Here is a 20,327-nt window from a genome sequence, read left to right as displayed (position 1 = left end):
AAGCTGACGGTGGCAGGGAACAAAGCCACATGGGATCTCTACAGTCAGCAGGAAGTTTGGCACTGGTGAGCAGCAGGGAGTGCAGTGGGACAGTGGCTATGCCCAAGCACAGGTGAGCACTGTGCAAAGTGGAGCCAGCACACAGTGACAGACTGCTCTGGTGTCCATGCTTCATTCCCGGGCAACGGTCACCCATCCCCCTCTCAAGAGATGTGCTGATGTTGCCCTGCTCAGAAGCTCATATCAGCTCCCACTGCCCAGGCCACTACCATTAAAACACAGTGGTAACAGGAGAATTAGATCTCCACAGACAATTGCAGACCTGAGTGAGGGCAGCCCCCTTGTGCTATCCAGCAAATTCCTATCTCCAGCAGGCCTTACCGTGTTAGTCTCTGCCTTCTGATGGGAAGAAGCGGGTGGTTTTGTTTCTGAAGACTGACCTGTAAGAGAAAGCGATGCCTCTTAGTTCAAGAGCTCCTCGGCTAACAGGTCCCACTGCTGGGACTGGAGGTGGCAGCAGCCACAGGCCAGAGGGCAGTGACAGGCTCCCCACAAACTGCTCCTGGCCACTCCAGGAACAGTCAGTCATTCCAAAAATCTCTTGCCCTAGCACCTTAGAAAATGCTGCAACTCCACAATCAAGTCATTGCCGTGTCAATCTGTGTTCCCTTGTGGTCCACCCCATCCCCATCACAGCAGGTCAGGAGAAATCCCAGCCCCTTGTAGAGAGAGGATGCCAGGGCTCTATTCCCAGCTCTGCCTACCGGCTTGCTGTACCGAGCCATGGCCCCTCCCTGTGCCTCCATCTCCCTGCTACAGTACCTTGGCAAAGTGCTTCGAGATCCCTGGGAAGAAGGTGACAGAGCTAATAGCAGTTACAAGGTACCCCAGAAAGTACAGAAACGGCTTTCCCCAGCATTAGAGATGCAAAAGAGCAGGGATTGCCAGCAGATAAGAGGCGTCCCTGGCAGACACTACTCTCAGATGGTGACAGTATCATCCTTGCTAAGATGATAATTCCAGCTCACCTGCTTTGCAGAGCACCCACACCCATCTCAAAGGCTGCTGAGCTAAAAGAGCACCTTCATCCAAGCCTCCCGTGAACCCTGGTTACCTGTGTGGCTGAGAAAAAGAGCTGCCTTCTACAGCACTGACCCACCATGGGCCGCGTGTGAAGGAGGCACCTGCAAGGAAAGCAGCAGGTCAGAGCACCCACACGGAGCAGCAGCTCCACTTGCACCTCCTACAGATCGGCCCCCAGGCAAGATCCAGACTCCCCAAGGACCAACACACAGGTATTTGCAGCTGTGCAGCTCCCAGGAATCCCAGGAGCTTTGCTCTTCAGCAAACAGAGGTGCAGCAAAGCCCGTTTGGTGACTGCCACAGAGGGCACAGCTAAGTTCCCATCCAAGGAAGCTCTCCAGCCTACAGCGAGGCATTTGGCCACGGGATGTGCAACCATCTCAGTGGGTCCAAGAGTTCCCCATGACCCTCCCAAAGTGAATGGGCAGCAAGTTTAGGTGGGAAACATGGATGGCTTGGATGGAGAAAGACAAGCTGCAGAGTAGAGCAAAAGCAGAGTCTTTGCTATAACACAATCAAAGCAAAGGTCAGTGTCCCACAGGATGAAGATTTAGCTCTATGGGAAACAAGAAAACCCTCCCACCACAAAGCTCCACACGCTGCACGTCCAGGCTCTCAAGAAAGCTGAGGCTTGGTCTTCACTCTCAGAACAGCAGCAAGGAGCTGCCATGGATAAACTGCACCAGGCATGACTTCCTCTGCAGCTAGACGACCCTATACAGAACCAGTTTCCTTTGGAAGCCTCTGGGCACAGTTCTGTGGCAGGAGCTCCTCAATCACTTGTTCCACACACACTGTTCTGAGCAAAGGAGTGGCCACTCTTTTTGTTAGTAAGGTCCCTGAGGATCACCAGGCAGACAGAACTGCTGGAATTAATGGTTTTAGGCAAAAAAAGCAAGCGGTCAGCAGCAATGCCCAAGATGGGCCTAAAATCCAAGCAGTCCCTTGCAAGCTTGCAACACTGCTGCCAGGTGCACAGAAGACCCTGGCTGGACCAAGCAGAAGCTGTTCCTCACCAGCACTGACAAGCTGCTCCTCCTGAAACACCCTGCCCAGCCTGCTGGGCTGGAAAGCTCTGTGTAAGCACATAGCAGCTCTGGCTCCAGCACCAATGCCTTCCAGTGCAAACTGACCAGTACACCGCAGTCCCAGGACAAAGCTGTCCATACCTTTACCACAGCTGGCAGAGGACAGGCATACAAGAACATAGAAGACTCAGTGCCACCAGCAGCACTTGCACTTTGGCTTTTACCAAGCCTGGAGATTGTGCTCAGCCGAGCACTCAGTGCTACCAAAGGGCATTTCCTTGCTTGCCCTGCGTCCTCTGCCTCACAGGCGCACAGAAAGGCAGTACGGGGAAGGGCAATGCACCAAGTGCTCAACAGCAAAGTTCCTGGGGGCCTCTAGAGACGTGATGGAGGGTGGTGGTCAGGTCCTGGCAATTGGTGGAGGTGGAGAGGGTACTCAAGAGTCTTGTGGTCCATGTCTCCAAGAGGCAAGGGCCAAATGGCATGAACTAGATGCTTCCCTTGGCAGGCAGTGGCTTGCTTGCTGTGCCTGTGTTCCCACAGCAGTGTTACTGATGCCTCACAGGTAAGATGCCTTGAAAGCAGGGGACAAATCAAACAGCAAGGCTAAGGCTGTAAAATCACGCGGTGAGCTACAAGAGATGGTAAGCTCAATGCCTCCTCCTCCACCGGGGCAGCAGGACAGTGCCCCATCAAGCAGTCTTTCTCTGGACACCCCAGTGCCAGCTGAAACCATCAGTTTTTTGTCCAGGTGACCTCAGTTGTTGCCACTTGAGCTGTCACCTCACATGGTGCTTTACAGAGCGTGGCTCCTGGAAGACAGGTTGGGACTCCCCTGGCTGGAGGAACTGTCTGCTCCTGGCAGAGCAGCTCTGCTTTGCTCTCGAAGCAGTTCTGACATCCAGGGTTTCCCCCATCTTGCGATTTGCCAACTGCTGTCAGAAGAGAGGCCTCAAGAACCTGAAGATGGAGAATGAGGTCTCTCAAGGGAAGGTCCTCCTCTTGGTTTCCCCTCCTCAGTGCACCCTAGTCAGGGTTTTACACCTCGTGAAATCCCAGGGGACTGCAAAGCCCTGAGCCTGCAATACTGGTATCAGTTGAAGCCTGATGAACTGAAGGAAGTCACATCACAAACTGCAGGCATTCTGTTAACTAGATCAAACAGATTACCTAGAAGATCGTGGCCTCTGAAAGACCAAGCAGAATGAAACTACACGAGTGTCCAAGGGCCATGCGATGTCTTGTCACTGTCACTATGAGCACCTTCCATCCTGAGGGACCCCAAAGCACTTTGCAATCTTCTGTGAGCAATTGGCTCAAGTTAACGATAGGAAATGAGGCAACAGGCAGTGAAAATCTCCTCTCCAGCTGGAACTCCACGGATGCAGAATGGGGTTATCCGGGACAGGGGTTGGCAATTCCCCAAAGCTGCAGCAACCTTTAAGTAGGACTCCAATCTAACTTCACAAGACAGAGTGCCTCCAGCGGCTCTGCGTTCCCTCAAGATCGGTCTAGGTTCAGCTCTGGCTGAGGAGAGCCCACCTACAGCATCACCAGCACCACTTCCTGCAGCACCCTGTGTTTTCCTTGAATGCTTCCCATCCAAGCACTGACCTGGCCCAATCCTGATTAGCTTATGAGATCTGAGAAGGTCACAGCTCGGAGGTGGTGTGGGGCTGCAGGTGGATTATCATGCCAAGCCACGCTGTCCCCTAACCCTGCATATCGAGCTCTCCGCTGGCAACATGAGGATGGAATCGCCCATTAAATCCCTGAGTATCCTCGCTAAGAGTGTGAGCTACAGGCAGCACGCTGGCACCGGCTCCTCCCGTCTGGGCCCTGTGTGTCATAGAACCATAGACGTTAGAGATGGAGAAGCCCCATTAGGTCCCACTCCGTCCTTTCCCCCCCAAGGGCCAGTGCAGGATTGTTCCCTAGCGTCTCATCCAGTCCCAGGCAGGAAGCTTCCACCCCTTGCTGGTCAGTCTTCCCTGTGTCTCTCAGACTGAGCTATGCAGGTCCCCTCCCTCCCTCCTACTCACTGTTCAGCAGGCTCTCGGGCCCCTTCTGCGTGTCCAGGTTGGGCTGGTTCTGTTGATTGTAAAATCGCAGCAGACACTGCTGGTTGCAGAAGTGTTTGATTTGCCCTCGCCAGTGGATGGTTTCCAGCAGCTTCCCCTGACGCTTGCAGGCATGGCACCGAGCTGCCTAAAGCCCGCATCAGCAGGAGAGAAACAACGAGTAACTAACCACACCCCCTCCGAGTGCAACACAACTCTCCAGTGAAAGGTGCACATGGCAAGGTGCTGTGAGCTTCCCCACAGCAGTGCCCTGCCAGTGCCAGCCGGGGTCTCCAGCGGTGCGAACTTCTCACTGCAGCACTAGCCGCGGATCCAGCACTGTGAGCTTCCTCAGTGCAGTGCTCTGGCAGGATCAGCTGGGGACTCCAGCTACGTGAGCTTCCCCGTAGCAGTGTCCCGTCATTGCCAGGCAGGACTCCAGCAGTGCCAGGTTCTCCGCAGCAGTGCCAGCCAGACTCCAGCAGTGCGAGCTTCCTCAGTGCAATGCCCACTTATCTGGGTGCCGTGCCCACCACAGCACTTAGCACAAGCTGCCAGTGCCAATACTGACCTTGAAGTACCAGAGCAAGTATTTGCTTTTGCAGTCTTCACTACAGAAGTCCCAGGTGCTGCCCTCCAGCTGCTCGGTGACCGCCCGCTGGCAGGTCTGAGAACAGTAGGTGCAGGTGATGCAGCACAGGCCCAGGTTCTTGGTGAAATCCTGTTTGTAAAGAAGCACACACCCTGCGGAGAAACAATAGGAGTGAAACCTTCCCAGGATGAACTGGGGGCCTCCCTGACCCAAACATGACCAGAATCCAGGTCTGCGGAGACAACAGAGCACACGCAACACACTGTAGGGAACAATCCAGCACTGGCCCCTGGGGCTGGGATAAGATGGGACCTCATGGGGACTTGCCATCTCTCACCTCCATGCTTCTAGGAAGAGTCTGACTCCAACCTCCTGTGTGCAGGAACCCAGCAGGCAGGGCAAGGCCAGGTCAGGCCAGCCCAGACGCAAGAGCGTAGAAGTGCATGATGACAGGAGGAGCGGAGCTGCCACCTGCTGTCTCCCCAGCCCCCAGAGAGAGAAAAGCTGTGAGAAAGCCCTCCCCAAGGACACAATGAACGGTAAAGATCTTGCCCTAGGGCCTGGCTGGACAGCAAGCCATCCCCACTGACAGTCCTCCCTTCACTGCATGGTGAGGCTCTCGCCCCAGGGCCTGGCTAGACAGTCTCCCCTCTGTTCCACTCCATGCTCTCTTCTCCTCCCCCAGCAAGGGCTGGCATGGGGGATCTGCCTCTCCCGTGCCTTCCCCAAGTACCTTCGCTGCAGAAGTTCTTCTCCACCCCTGAGAAGCGGATCTTCTCATGCAGCAGCTTCTCCTGCTTGCAGTGCTCACACTGAGACACTACCCCACGTAGCCGCTTGAAGTCCTCACAGCAATCCTTGCAGCAGAACTGATACATCTTGTCCTGCCAAAAAGACCACCACCAGGTCAAGCTGGCTGGCAGGAGGTCCCCACGCTTCCCAGGGAAGCAAGACTATGGGTCTGAGACAAGTCCCCAGCTCCCCTGGCAGGGTTTGGCAGAGGAGGTCTCCTCCCACCCTTCTGACGTGCTGCTGAACATCAGCACAGCAGCATTCAGGCGCATCTCCAGGCACGTCTCTATAGCCAAGGCATTCAGAGCAATGGCTCAGAAGGGACTCTCCTTGGAGCAGGGACAGGAAGAGCTCTGCGGTCCTTGCAGGGGTTGACCTCAGCCTCCACATCCCCCTGGGAAAAGTCCTCACCTGCCAGTCTAGGATCTCTGGCTTCCCGGTGAAAAGGTTGTGGCAGTAATGGCAGTTCAGGTGGATCCCACCTTCCGGGCTGGTGTGCTGTAGAAGACAAAGACACCTCATGGAGAGAGGGGCACGCAGAGGGCAGCAAGCACCCGCTCTGCACTGCCACCAGTCGTCCCGCCTGCTCCACTGACCACCGCAGTCCATCTGCCCCTGCTCAGACCTGCGCTGGCTGCCACTGGCAGTGACTCACAGTCTGTCCATCAGATCACATCTCAAGCTCCTGGAGAACAGATTCTTCAGTAACTCCACTTTGCTTCCTATGTACTGGGTCCAGCTCTCCAGAGGGCATTTTCAGGCTCCCGCCCTTCTGCACTGGAGCACACTCAGAGATGGTGGCTCTGCTACCTCTTCTGAGGCTTTCTCTAAAAGACCTTGAAGCCTGGTTTCTATTTTCAGGGTAATGTAACTTCCGAATTCAAGCAGCCATTCTCATCCCACATTCCTCTGCTAGATTAAAGAGCCATTTAATACTTGGTGTCTTGTCCACAGGGATATCTTCATTAATAAAGTCATCTTCAGGTTTTCATTCTGATGATCTCAGATAAGGTGCTCTGTCATTGCCATTTTTTTTTTTGAGGTTCTGTGCAATTTTGCAGCTTTTCTTCAGCATACTTGCTATTTTTCTTCAACATTAATAACAATTGGGCATTGGATGAATGTCCTTCCTACCTGCGCAGTATTCTAGGTAGATCTTCTGCTTCCTAGGCCCCTAACTTCTCGCTTCCTGCTCTTCTGCCTGTTTTTACAATAACTGAATCCTTCTTCTCGTAGCTGTAAACTGAGGCACTCGTGCTTAATGGCCAATCTGATGCAATCAAGAGGTTTTTTTCTAAATCCTTACTTTCCAGGATTCACATCCCAGCATTACCTGAGTAAGGCTGATCTTGCACTGAACTGTAAGTACACATTAGGAGGATCCAACCTTGCCAAGGAATTCAACTGCTTTGCTGTGTATGACTGCCTTGGCTTCAGCATCACTTAACACTTCACCAGTTTTTGTTTCATCTGCAAAATTTTAGTACGCTTACTTTGACTTTATTTCCAGATGACTGATGAAGATGTTTGACTCCTTGGGCTTAATACTGATCCCTGAGAAGCCATCTTGAAGCACTCCTTTCAATGCTTTTTCTTTACCAAGTGTGTTCTGAGATCTGTCAGTAAGCTGGATCCCGATCCAGGTTATGCATGGCTTTAATGCCATGTTACAGTGCTGACTTTACATGGCAATAACTCCTACATTTTATGAAGTCTACAGCTGTAAAGAGACGTCAGCTACCCTCCAGCCACACAGCACGTGATCTTAGCAAACTATTACACCATGATAAAAAAAAGAATAGAAAAAGAAAACAGTAACAAACAGACACTGCAACTGCCAGAAAATAACTTTCCTTCTCTAGATTCTCTAAGTTTTCCCAGTTGCCCAAGGCACACCCTGGCCTAAGTTTCCCAGGTCTTCCTGGCTGTTTCTTTGTTTTTTGACAACTGTACAAAATGAACATTCTTCCAGTTGCCTTTGAATACTATGAACATTTAATGCATACCCAAACTCAACACCAGAAAACTCAACATCATCAGTCAAGCCTTTGAGGACAATTGGAGTTGAGGTATCCAAGTCTGCTGGATGTAAATTTCAGACAACATGACCTAGAAGACTTCTGTTTCTTGGTGATCCCTGGCTCAGAGAGCAGCTCTGCCTCTTTCCATTCTAGCAGGTGCCCACGGTGCTTTGCTAGCTTACTTGCAGCACACCTGTAAGGCCGCTATGTTCCAAACTACTCATGCAATGCAGCTCTGTGCTGTACTCCTACGTGGCATAACCTGATAGACTGGAGAGAATTACAGCCAGTCTTATTCCAAATGAAGTGAGGGGAAGGTGGGGCCAAGACCAAGGAATTAAGCAACTGCAGTCATCGGAATGCCTGTGCTCCAGTAGAGATTTTCTTACAGACACTCCCTGAGGAGCCTGAAGAAGCTGCAGCCTCTGCTACGTGTGAAAAGAGGCAGGAGCTCTAGGGCCCAGCCCAGCATGAAGGATTTTTCAGTACCTGGAATTTGGTCCAGCAGCTGGGGCTGCAGAATTGGTAGACAACCCGGTCTGTCTTGTTGTAATAGCAGGGTTCAGATAAACTCTTTCTGCAGAAGCTGCAGGGTCTAGGGGGACCTGATGAAACAGATAGGAATTGGTGAGGGCAGCAGCACAGGACACGGGTCTAGACTCTGAGGATGGCATGCAATCTACTCACTCATCCTCAGTCAAGTTATTACAAAAAACGAAGGGACAAGAACACCAGGAAACTAAGAGCACCAGATTCTGCTAGGACAGAAATGTTAAACATGGATGGAAAGCAGACTGGTTCAAATAAGTGATACTGGCTGTATGGAAATTTGGACAAAACAGCTTGCACTACTTGCATCAGTCATCAGAAACCATACCCACTCCTGAACACAGTGGTAATCTACGTAATGGGGAGGACAATGACAGCACAGGGAGGTACTACAACTGCCTCCTGCATCCTTAGGAACAGCAACAGACACTACCCCTCAGCACCACGATGGCTACACGTTGCAATGAGTACCTCTCTCTCCACATCTCTTTCATTTATCACCCTGGACTCCTCCCCAGACACCTTCCCACATTCTTTCCGGTCTTATCCACAAGCAATAACAAGTACAAAGAAAGGAGTTGAGTAGAGAGGTGACGAAATCACTGTATGAGGGTCCTTACCAACCAAGCCTGACTGCTTCACTTTGTGGGAGGTAGTGCAGCAAATGGAGCAGAACAGTCCCATCTTGCCACTGCGATCCACATTGGGCAGCATGTCAAAGTTTTTGCACAGCGTCTTGCACCACATGCAAGGGTAGACTCGGGTGTTCTTCTGCAAACACAGAGCAGAACAGAGCTGTCAGGGAACCTTACACAGAACACCAGGTCCTATCCTCATACTCCATCCCACCACTGCATCCACCACAGAGCAGCTCTCCTGCAGGAAAGACCTGATGTGAGGAGCAAGGCTCGCAATCTGTAGGTTCAGGTTGTAGCCAAAAAACCTGCCTTTGGCACCCCTTCTTCTCACTTCAAGGGTACTCTGGAAGGAATACAAGACTTGGAAGTCCCATCAGGGCAGTTGAGTGAAGTTTACTCTGGCTACAGATACAACTAAGCATGCTAGCTGCATCTACCTGTGGAACTGCCCTGTCCAGCTGTGTCTGAGTGTTCAACCTGTGCTTGGGTCCAAGATGGACCCCAACCAGTATAACTAAGTTCTGTTTCAAAGTTTCTTCACAGCAGACTCTTAAGATATTTTGTCAGCAATAGAAGGCCAAGGAGGTTCAAGCTGCCTGCTACTGCATGAAATGTTCTGTGCCAAACCGAAGAAAGGAGCTGAGTGCCCAAAGAGGAGCCCCCCTTCCTGCAACCCCCCAGCAGCTGACTCCACACACCTTCTTGTAACTGTTGAGACAGCTAGAGTTGCAGAAGCGCTTTTGCTGGCCTTCATGGAAGAGGTACTCCACGGGCATGCCCTTATTGTATATATAAAGTCCACAGTAGTCACAACAGTTGGTTTTCAGCCCCTTGGTGGCTCGGAACTTGGTGAAGCAGGCGTCGCTGCAAATGCGGTGAACTACATTGCCATTGCTGACCTCATGCTGGACCTGCAGAAACAATATTGCTGTCACTCTCACAGAACACCGTGGGCCTCTCTCCCACACAGGCACCCTGCTATCAAAACCCCTGGGAGAACGGGCTGTCACGCTAAAACTGTGACAAATGCCACACTGGGAGCTGCTGGGGACTCAGGCTGGCCTCCAGCCAAAAGCCAGCAGAGCAACTGGGAGAGCGGAGTGGCAGAAAGCAACGATCTGCAGGGTGGGGAGAAGCAGAAGCCTTATTTCTGGGAATAAGAGCTGCCTCACAGTAAGAAGGAAAAGTGTGGGAGGGAGTCCAAGGCAGCTCTGGAGCAAAGGCTTCACACCATAGGAGAACCCAGCAAACGTGCAGTGATGGTACCAGGTAGGGCCGAGGGCTGGAGGTCACAATAACCAGATCCAGGACAAGAGAAAGACAAGAGATTTGCTTACCTCACCAGGTTTATGGCAGACACTGCAACGGATGGTGTCTGAGGGGTCTGCAAACTGAGGTGCTGGTCTCTGTTGCTGGGCCTCATAGAGGGAGAGGCAGACGGAGGTGCAGAACTCATGGAAAGAGCCACCTGAACCAATCTGGGCAACCACAGAATCCCTGGTATTCCAGATCTCTCTGGGGATCAAAAGGAGACTTGTTAGCACAAGAACACACCAGTCCTGCCACTAAGCAAACTGCAGTGAGGGAAATTTCTGTTATCCCAAGGGAATTGTTCCACATGAGCCTCTGTCCCAGCCCAGAGCCCAGTTTCAGGTGGTGCTTGAAACATGCAAGAGTTTGTTTTGAGAGCAGGCAGGGATAAGGGGAATTAAGCCAAGCAGGGAGAGACAGTAAGTAACATAAAGGGAGTGGAGGGAGGAGGGAATGCATGAAGAAGACACGGGGTGACAGCTGGCAGAGTGACACAGGTGACAAAGGAAACATGGGAGTCACAGAGCCGTGGGGAAAACGCGCAGGGCGACGAGCGCAGAATCACTGAGGAGAGGGGAACGATCACACACTTTTTACAGAAGGTGCAAATCTTCTTGCCGTGCGGTCTCCTCGAGAAGGTGGTGAGACAGGAGCTGGAGCAAAAGAGCTGGGGCAGTCCTTTCCGCTGGTAGGCCGTCTGGCCCTTCTGCAGCGGGGTCCGGCAGTTGGCACACGTCATCTTAGCGACGGAACGGGCAGCTCTCTGAGCCGTCTGAGTGCGCAACGACATGCGAGTCGAGCGGCGGGTGCGGAAAGGAACAAAATCCTCATCGTTGGGATCATCCACCATGGCATCGGAATCCTCATCAGAGACCGGAACTGCACAACAGCGAAGAGATTCTCCGTTAGGAACTAAAAGTTGTGTCCTTAGAGGGATGCTGGGGCCGTCTGGGGGCATCTTTCTGCAGATCGTTTAAATGCTTTGTACCTCCCTAAGCAGAATGATAAAGAGATCCTGAAAAGATACTCTGCTGGAATTGGAGATGAGCTGAAAGGTCCTTAAGCAAATTGGTCTTAAGTTCCTCTCTAGGAAAAGTTATAAGGTGGAACAGATGCCTGAAGTGTAAGCACGACAACAAAAACCCTATAAGAACCAGTAAACATTGAAGGGAACAAGCTGGATCACCAGCCACCTCTCCAGCACAGACAGACAACGACTGACCAACAGTAAAATGTAAGAAAATATCAGTGCAACACTCGACATAACGGGGGACAGAGATTTCCTGCATTTCTACAGGTAAGCCCCCAAAATGCAACCTTCCTTCAGACAGCTTGATGGCACAGAGGCAGAGGAAGAAAGGTTCTGGCTGAGGAAATGGAAGATGGGTTTCCTGGAAACATCCCTGGCGTTTCATCCTATCATTAGTTGGTGCTTATTGTCTATAAACCACTACAAAAATACTGCAACTCTCCCCTCCCCTACCCTGAGAAAGTAAGGCAAGTATCCTGAAATGGAAACTCTAGAGGTGAAGGGACCTGCACTATGTAACAGGAACATCTAAATGAAAGCCCCGAGGTCCTTACTCCCTTTTCACAACACAAACTGCCTGCCTGCACTGGGTCCAGGTCCTGCTCTAGGGCTGAACAAGGGTGATGGCTGATGCTGATTACTCACTGCTCTCAGCAGAGTTCACAGTTTCAGGCCTGGTGCTTTCTGATCTTCTGGCTCGTTCACTTCTTTTCTCCTAGAAGAGATTCAGGACATTTTTAGACTAACCATTTGCTAGGACAACAATGGATAAATATCCCAGATCACTGTGCAGTTTCAATTTCTGAACTTTAAATTCCCACTAACTAGGCTGAAAAAGGGCAAAACTCCATAGATATCTGACAAGAGTTGGCCACGTGAGGGACAGAGGGGAAAGCAGCCTTATGGGAATGGTGTTCCATCTGGGGGTGGCAGGGACAGACACACTGAAGCCACATGTACAGCACTGTGGCAGTACTCAGGGATCACTCCATCACTGCAGACATGCAAACTGCCTCCCACAGGGCTGATGAGACAGTCAGTGTCTCTCAATGAGTCTGGCAACAGTCAGCCACCCTCAGTGTTCCCACAGCATACGTACTTGACTGTATTCTCCTCACCTTCTCAGTTTGGGGCACACTTCCCTTCTGAGACAGGCCTTCTGCAACAGAAGCACAGAAGAAACTTTAATCTGATATCTTGCTTTTGTCCAACAGAAGAGAACTGATGTTGTTCAAATGCAGCCCTCCTCTGGGTCAGTCTGCATATATAGCCTCAGACAGAGCCGGCTATTCTGGGGGGGTTCAGACACAGGAAAGCTCCTAAACCCACCACTTGCAGGTATAGATAAATACATGTGGTCTGGCAGAAGTCCTTACAGGAGAGACCTTCCTGCATGCAGGAAAGGCTGGGCAGCTGCCTCCAACTGCATGACTGTGGGGACTGAACACATCCTGAGGATGGCCAGCTTGGACAGTGGGACTTCACCTACTGGAAATCCTCATCTCCAAAATAGACCCCAAGGACGAGGAGAAAGATGTGCAGCAGCAGCTTTATCAGAGAAGCTCCTAGCTAACACAAGCGCTAAAAATCAAAGTTAAAGCTAGGAAAACCAGAGTGAGAGCTTGTGCACACCAAAAGAACAGCTTCCAGAACATTAATCCAGATCAGTGAGACACTTTTCCCATATTTAGTCCGTCAGTAACATCACTGATTTCCAAGGTAAAGGAAGACAGAAAAGCTGGAGCTCAGAGCACTCTCCAACTTCAGAGGAGTGCAGTCCAGCAGCCTTCTGAGCAAGAGGAAGCCAAGTCCTGCAGAAACAACAACCTACCTGCTGGTAACGCAGCTTCCTCTGCCCTCAGTCCAGTGCTTTCTCTCAGTGAGCTGTTCCCATCGTCATTCCATTCCTCTGCTTTCTTTTCCTGTGCGGGCTCAGAAGGCAGAGCTGCCATACTGCTGTCTGGGCTCAGCTCCACCTCTGCGTCCCCCGGCAGTCCTTCCCTCTGCACAGGTGAACTTTTCCTCGGTGCCTTCAACCTCGTCTTTTTTGGCTGCTTAAGGCTGAGTTGTGGAGGGGCTCCCGGCGGACTCGAGGGTTGTGCTGTGGTTTCTTCTGTGGCTGGGGCACTGCTGAGGTCTCCAGAGTCAGGAGCAGGCTGTGGCGGTGATTCGGGGCCGCTTTCATCAGACAGTGCAGGAATAGCAGCAGCACCATCTTCCTTCAGGTCCCCAGAATTAGTTTTTGGCGCATCTTCCCCTTCTTTCTGTGTTTCTGGAACGAGGGCTTCTTTAGAGATGGCAGAGGAGTCCCCCATCCCACCCTCCCCATCCAGGGAAGGCTGTGCCTTACACAGCTCATCCAGATCCTCTGATTTATTTAGCTCCACCGAGCCAGCAGTTCCATCCAAGTCATCTAACACATCAGGTTTCTCCAGGACGTCCAACACAGTACTGGGTTTATCTAGACTGAGGTCATTTGATTTGTGTTGCTCAGACAGGCTGTCTCCTTCCTCCTGAAGGCCTGAGTCCCCGTCTGCAGTCATTTGCTTGGACTGATCCCAGTCTGGGGGCCGAAGAACTGAAGCTTCCTGGGTAGAAGCCGTCTGGGAGCCCAGGAGATCCTCCCCAAACTCCATGTCAGCAGGAAGATCACCAATAAGTGGTTTGTCAGGCAGAGACAGGGGGTCCAGAGACCCCGAAATTTCACTAGAATCCATTTAGATGATGACAACTGGAAACGAGAGAGAGATTTGCAAGTTAATGAAAACCAATCTAACGGCGCATGAGTTGCCTGCTCTTCTGAACGTTGCTGGAGTAAACCAAGGCCTGGCAGGATTGCCTGCAGTACCCAGGACACCAGCAAATCAATCACAGCTCTTGTGAGGTTACAAAACTCTGGAGCCAAAAAGCAGCAGCAAGACACAGCAGTTCAGCAAAGCCAGTCTTTCAGAACTCTCTCTACCATCCGCATCCCTCAGCACGGCGTGGCAAACAGCCTTGCTTATGAGGAAGGACACAGTGGGATACCAGAAATTACTTGGAGCACCAGTTCAGGAGGTTTCTCACAGCCGTTCTGTGGCGCATAACAACCCGATCCCTGCCTTCTGCTGTGTTTCACCAGACTCAAACCATGTGGCCTCTCCTTTCTCCTCATCTCTTAGCTCTTTACCAATCTTCCCAAATATCTTTTCTCTTGAAACAGAGGCAGAAATAACTTCTCTGTATCTCTGTAGTCTGAGTCTTGAACAAGACAGAGAGTGGCAAGACACAGGAATTTTGTCAGAGGACAGTCCTAAACAATGTCCTAACTAAACTGCAGCTATGATGCAGCCCCATAACTGTGTGGGTGAATGCTCAGACAGGGAACAGCGAGAAAAGACTAAGCCAGAGCTGGGGGAAATTCTGGACGGTGGCAGAAAGTGGAAAAGCCCACGATGTTGAAAGCAGCCATAAGAGGGAGAACGCAGTGAAATAGGCATGAGCATGCAATGCAGTCAGGAGGAAGGAGCAGTGTGGCTGTGCACGGCATCCATGCAGGGAGGTGCAATGCTCACCGCTACCAGCAGACAGCCAAAGCCACAGCCCAGCTCTGAAGCCAGCAGCACCGCCAGGCAGAGAGGCCAAGAAAGGTGAGGCAAGAAAGCATTTACATTCATATCAGCTAATGATGCACTCTGTCTCCACGAAAAGATAAAAGCTGGAGAAGAAAAGGGAGCTGGATTCTGCAAGGGGCGATGCAGAGCATGAACCGATGGAGCATCATGTCCCCAAAACAGGCTGAACTCCACACCGTGGGGAAGGAAGGCAATGTGATCAGAAGACATGGCAGCAGCCTATCCCCGTACCAGGATCATTCTAACCCTAAATTTGGCACTGTTTTGAGCTCTCAAGCAGAAAATTCTGTGTTGCTGCTCGTTTGGGCTTACTGTGAGCACGGTCCGTCTATACCATTAAAGAAGGAAGGATGAAATAATCTCAGTGGTGATGGCTGATCGGTTCTTCATATCCTGAAAGGATCACTGAGGCTCCCTCACAGATGGTTCGCTCAGAACAAAATAGGAAATATTTGGATAGAGAACGTACCCGACTTCCGAATCTCACTTAAGCAGGGCTCAGGGAATTGTATTATACAGGTCATTATCTCTTTGTTTTATCTAAAAAACACAGCGACGTTTTCTGCTTCAGCAACAGACAAGCACAGAAGTTGTCATCTTCAGCATCTCAGCAAATTTCATCACTAAGGACTGATTATTCCATTCATTTCCTCCAGCTACACGGGAGACAAAGCCTCCAGAACGAGCCAATCCCACAGCAATGCAGAACATAACGTGTGCTTGAAGGTGGATGACAGGGAGAAGAACAAAGCAAAATAGAAGCAGAGACATTTGAAAGGGAGGCCGTGAGGATTTGAAGCCGGTGAGAATCCTCTCCAGATCAACGTGTTTTCTGCTGTTCCAGATAGAAACAGTGCTTCCTTCTGGAAGCCGTCCCCTGCTGCCCCAGACAGACAGCAGACCTTACAGCAATACAGCAGGAAGGTCGAGCCACCCAAATGAACAAAGAAAGTCGATGCAGTGAACATCACTGAGGTGATGCTCCGACCGTATGGAGAGACCCTGGGAAAAATTCTGGAGCATAAGGAATCAGAGGACAGTGCAACAGCCTACGAAAACCGACCAACTTGCAGTGCTAGCCACGCGCTCTTCAAATAGACTGACAGCACGTGGTTCCAACAGCGTAAGCCTCAGCACTGCCTTCAGGCTCTGGGCCTATTCAAACACCTCGTTTCTATTGCCACAAGAACAGACACCTGGGGAGAGAGCGTAAGAAACAGAACAGGACCATCAGCTGCTGAAGAACTGCTTGGATTGAGCTGCACTGAGAACATCTCCAGACAAATCCTTGTGGGTTTGCTCTGAAGCAGTTCATGCTCTGCGCCTCCAAAAGCTCCTGTTGCAGTTCATTCTGCAATCTGCCATTTTGTTCTAAAAAGAAGTTGCTGTGCTGCAGCAGAAATCCATGACAAGGAGATACGGAAGCAGAGAGGTGCTGACTTTTGCTATTTGTTTATAATAATCTGGAAAAGCTGAGGAGGTCTGCGTGGCGATGGACCCAAAACGATGCTGCAAGTAGTTTGGGTGGGAAAGGAGGAATGTCTCTGCCCATCACTGCAATCCTGTCTCCCTGACAGCACTCTTCACGGTGACTTTTAGCTGCCAGCTGCTCAGGATCAAGAAGGCAGCCCATAGGACAGGAGAGAAGGATGCTTTCCAGCCTTGTCGGCTGCTCTGAAGCTGAACTGTACCTGAGAAAATGAGAGCTGCTGAGCTGCAGCAAGGTAAGAAACACTGCTTTATTTGCCCCAGGCTTTCCAATTCATCCAGACTTTCTGCTGAGCTTCACAGCGAGTCATGCTGCCAACTGAACGTGAACTTCACCTCCTGGTAAGGTCCCTTCTCACTACCTCCAACAGACAAATAACAGCTTATTGTTTCTGGCAGATGCTGAAATGATCTGCCACATTTCTACTTCCTTTTTCATTCCGTCTGCCTGAAATCCTCCTGCTTTCCAGCCACATACCTGGCAACAAGGGAAGCACACTGGAGCACGACTCTGCTAAAAAGAGGAGACTGCTGCAATCCTGCTCAGCTGCAGAGGGTGCAGCCGCCCCGCTGAATATTTGGGATCTCCTCACTTGGGACTCGGCACCATCCTCTCCAGAACAGTCAGCAAGTGTAACTCCTGGGAGCAGTAAGCTGAGGGTGAAGCCCTCTGCACAACAGCACAGTGCTTCTCAGGCAGCACCCAGAGCTTCCAGAGAGGCCATGGGATTCCACCAACACACGACTGGCACGGGGTGCAGCTCAGAACATCAAATCCAACCGTGTGTAAGAGCAGACCTGCCCTGGCTTTCCACCAAAGAGGGCACAAGGGTCTTCTCTTGGACCAGGAAGCTCTATGGGGACAGCCAGGAACACCTGGAGACCTGCTTATTAAAAACAGTACGAGAGACATCGCTGGTGCTGTAACAGCACAGATCTCCCACATCTGAGCGTCTTTATTCAGCTGACTGTTAGCAGGGGAATACGTGGCCTACCTGGAAAAAATGAGGAGCCACCATCAAGTATTTAATTAAAATCAGAAAGTGAGAAAAAACGAAGAATGATGTCGTTATTCCCTCACAGCGCAGCGAATGCCTGCAAACCTCTGCTGCATGCAGAAAGGCGCAGCTGCCTTCCAATTGCCTTCCTCCAGCACAGGGGCAGCGGCCGCAGGCTGCACATCCCACCCTGCTGTCACCAACCACACGTTCACAGCATGGTCCTGGGCAGCACGTCTTCATTAACCATTGCACCTTGAATGACAGATAGGGTAAAAGCTCACTTCATCACAGCCATTTATCTGAGTTTATCCAGGCAGTTTATAGGCCTCCAGATTGAAGCGCTGCAAACATTTATTACAGATTGGCTAACTCATTTTAAAGCAAATTAATTTATAAAGAATCGCCAGGGAACCACGTGTGCTGCTACAGACAGGCTTCAGTCCAGTGAAAATTCTCCAGAAAGGAACAGAATGTCATTATTCAAAGCACACACCACCATTGGTGCCATCCAAACCCGCTGCCACACAGCACTACGTTAAGCCATCACCAGCTCCTTGAAGACAGATGCTGGAAGAGCTGGGATGTTCTCACCTTCCAGTGGTAAACCTACTTCATTATGGAAAGAAATGGGGAGATGTGACACACCTGCAAATGATAATTAAAGGAAAAAAAGGTCCTGAGCAAAGGAGTCTTCAGAATGACAAATGCACAAGAAGACTCCAAGGGCTGGAAGTCAAAGCTGGACAACCCCCACGACACCAACGATGGCTGTCCAACAGCCCCAAACCAGGGGGCAAAGGCCAAAGCCAGACTTTTCTCCATCAGGAGTACCAGTTTAGGGTGCAGGCCTTGGGCTTATAGGGCTGGAGCAACTCTCCTACATAGAAAGGTTGAAGAAACTGAGCTTGTTTAGCCTGGAGGAGAGACGGCTCTGGGGAGACCTCATGGTGGCCTTCCAGTACTTGAAGGGAACGTATAAACAGGAGGAAAAATGGCTGTTTGTGAGGGTGGATGGTGATGGGACAAGGGGAATGGTTTCAAAGTGAGACAGGGGAGGTTTAGGTTGGATATGAGGAGGAAGTTTTTCACACAGGGTGGTGAGGCACTGGAACAGGTTGCCCAAGGAGGCTGTGGATGCCCCATCCCTGCAGGCATTCAAGGCCAGGCTGGATGTGGCTCTGGGCAGCCTGGGCTGCTGGTTGGTGACCTGCACACAGCAGGGGGTTGGAACCAAACGGTCATCGTGGTCCTTTTCAACCCAGGCCACTCTATGATCCTGTGACAGCAGTCATCCACAGCAGCAACAGGGCCCAAACCTTCCAACACAGAGCAGGGGATGCTGTAGAACACCAGGGGTTCCCTGCCAGTTCCTCAAAGGCAGGACCAGCCAGACTAGATTTTGACCTTGTGTTCCCCAAATGACATCTTAGCTTCAAGCAGGAGAAAGGTAAGTTTCCAAATTCTTGCAGAATTGTCTGGAATTACACTGACCAGAAGACTTCTTACAGCACTTCAAAGGCACTTGCCTACGTTCCACACACACCATCATCATCTGCTATTAATCCAGCACTTCTGTAACAGCACTAAACCCCATGACAACAAAAACAAGCACACATCCATCAGGGATGCCATCCTGGTGGCGGTTTGAAGCTGCTCGGATGCTCTCAGATCTTTTCCTGAGACCAGCATCCTCCAGGCTGTAAGTGTCAAGGCCCTGCAGCAGAGAAACGAGCAACAAGTCTACGTGCAGTCCAACACAACTTTCTTTGTTTGGCTGTGTTAAAACAGAGGCCTTAGCAGTTGACACCTGGCGTCTGGAGAGCAATTCAGCTTCAAGAACCAACTCCACTCAGAGATCAGGTCAGAGAGCAAAACTCCTGCTACTTGTACTGCTCTGTGTCTGCAGAATGAACAAGCAGCGCTGCTTCCAAGGCTCACCGCCTGCCACGTGACAGCATCTGCCAAATCCCTGTTATACACAAGGGGTTAAAAACCTGTGGGAGCACCACCTGATGCCCAGCAAAAAAAGCAAGGAGGTGCACAGCATACTTGAGCAGCACCTGACGAAGCTGCCTTAATGACCTTAAGGTGCTGACTGAAAGACAGAAATGGAGATTGGTCCAAGGAAAATGCCCATCTCTCTTCCTGTCGCTAAATGCGGCTGGAGCACGTCACAGCACCCAACACAGTCCTGGACTTCCCCACAGAAGTCACAGCCACCTGGGAGCAGGAGAGGGGGGTTCCATGCACAGCAAGTGATTGGGAACCCTAAGGGACATGAGGGGCAGCTCAGCCCCGGAGTTCCTCAGTGCTCAACAAGACAAAGCCCTCAGCAGCCTCCTCTGAAGGCAGCTCCGCTGTGAGCAGCTGGGATGCAGACCTGAAGCCCATCCCGTCCTCCTGCTGTTTTTTTGCCTGAAACTTATCATGGTGGGAAGAGAGAGGAGACAACAGGAGAGAATTCTCAGGGAGAATGTACCTGTGAGAGCAAAACAAAGCTCTCCTTAAGAAGCCTTAGAGATCCGAAACGACTGAAGCGCAAGATGAGATGTAGTCAGCCCTTTCTGCAGTCCCAGGTTCCTCTACAAGGTCCCCATCATCGGGTCCCCTAAAAGCAGTGTCAGCCTTGGGATGCTTCACCCCCGTGCACTGTAAAACTGATTGCAGTGATGCTGCACTGCACAGACCAATGGCTGAGTCCAAAGAGGGCTGGGAAGGACGGTCTCAAGTACTGCCCTTTCCAACCTGTGCTGCCAGCAGGGGAAGGAAGAAGTTTGCACTTTGAACACGCTACCAAGATTAAAACAATGCTATCCTAACACAATCTCCATCCAGATAACAAGACTAATTGTCATAGCTGCAGCCAACCACATTCTTCCCTCATTTTGCTTTCACCGCTTTCTACACAAGAGGCTTCTGACAGCACACGTGTCCATCAGGGCCGTGCATCCCCAAATCACTGGCCATCTCACAAGGATCTGCAACCCAAGGCAGGCTGTGGGCTCAGCCTCGGCCCCTCGCTCCGTGCCAGGGCTGCCAAGAGGCAGGTGTGCCCTGCTATCACTGTGCACCAATGGCTGTGCCAAGCTGCATCCCCCAAACGAAGGGGAAGTGTGGGCA

General features: G+C 51.2%; 1 protein-coding gene across 5 annotated transcripts in view; it reads right to left on the bottom strand.

The window, feature by feature from the left end:
• The window catches only part of ZMYM3 (zinc finger MYM-type containing 3), a 29,885-nt gene that overhangs the window by 7,514 nt on the left and 2,044 nt on the right, over positions 1–20,327 (bottom strand). For 3 of the 5 annotated variants that reach the window (XM_042876566.1, XM_042876564.1, XM_042876565.1), the window contains exons 2-14: positions 12,936–13,835; positions 12,223–12,263; positions 11,750–11,819; positions 10,665–10,953; positions 10,101–10,278; positions 9,462–9,674; positions 8,746–8,896; positions 8,066–8,181; positions 5,967–6,053; positions 5,497–5,647; positions 4,743–4,915; positions 4,154–4,319; positions 382–440 (exon numbers count right to left, since the gene is read on the bottom strand). In XM_042876566.1, the coding sequence (XP_042732500.1) occupies positions 382–440; positions 4,154–4,319; positions 4,743–4,915; positions 5,497–5,647; positions 5,967–6,053; positions 8,066–8,181; positions 8,746–8,896; positions 9,462–9,674; positions 10,101–10,278; positions 10,665–10,953; positions 11,750–11,819; positions 12,223–12,263; positions 12,936–13,821 (2,580 nt within the window). In that variant the 5' untranslated portion in view covers positions 13,822–13,835. Of the gene's footprint in view, positions 1–381; positions 441–4,153; positions 4,320–4,742; positions 4,916–5,496; positions 5,648–5,966; positions 6,054–8,065; positions 8,182–8,745; positions 8,897–9,461; positions 9,675–10,100; positions 10,279–10,664; positions 10,954–11,749; positions 11,820–12,222; positions 12,264–12,935; positions 13,836–20,327 lie in introns of those variants that run through there. The other 2 variants (XM_042876567.1, XM_042876568.1) reach the window with 2 other exon arrangements.

Source organism: Lagopus leucura, unplaced genomic scaffold (assembly GCF_019238085.1).
Source record: "Lagopus leucura isolate 7727_CA_CO unplaced genomic scaffold, USGS_WTPT01 Super-Scaffold_100016, whole genome shotgun sequence".
NCBI lineage: Eukaryota > Metazoa > Chordata > Aves > Galliformes > Phasianidae > Lagopus > Lagopus leucura.
This window is presented reverse-complemented; position numbering and strand designations above follow the sequence as displayed.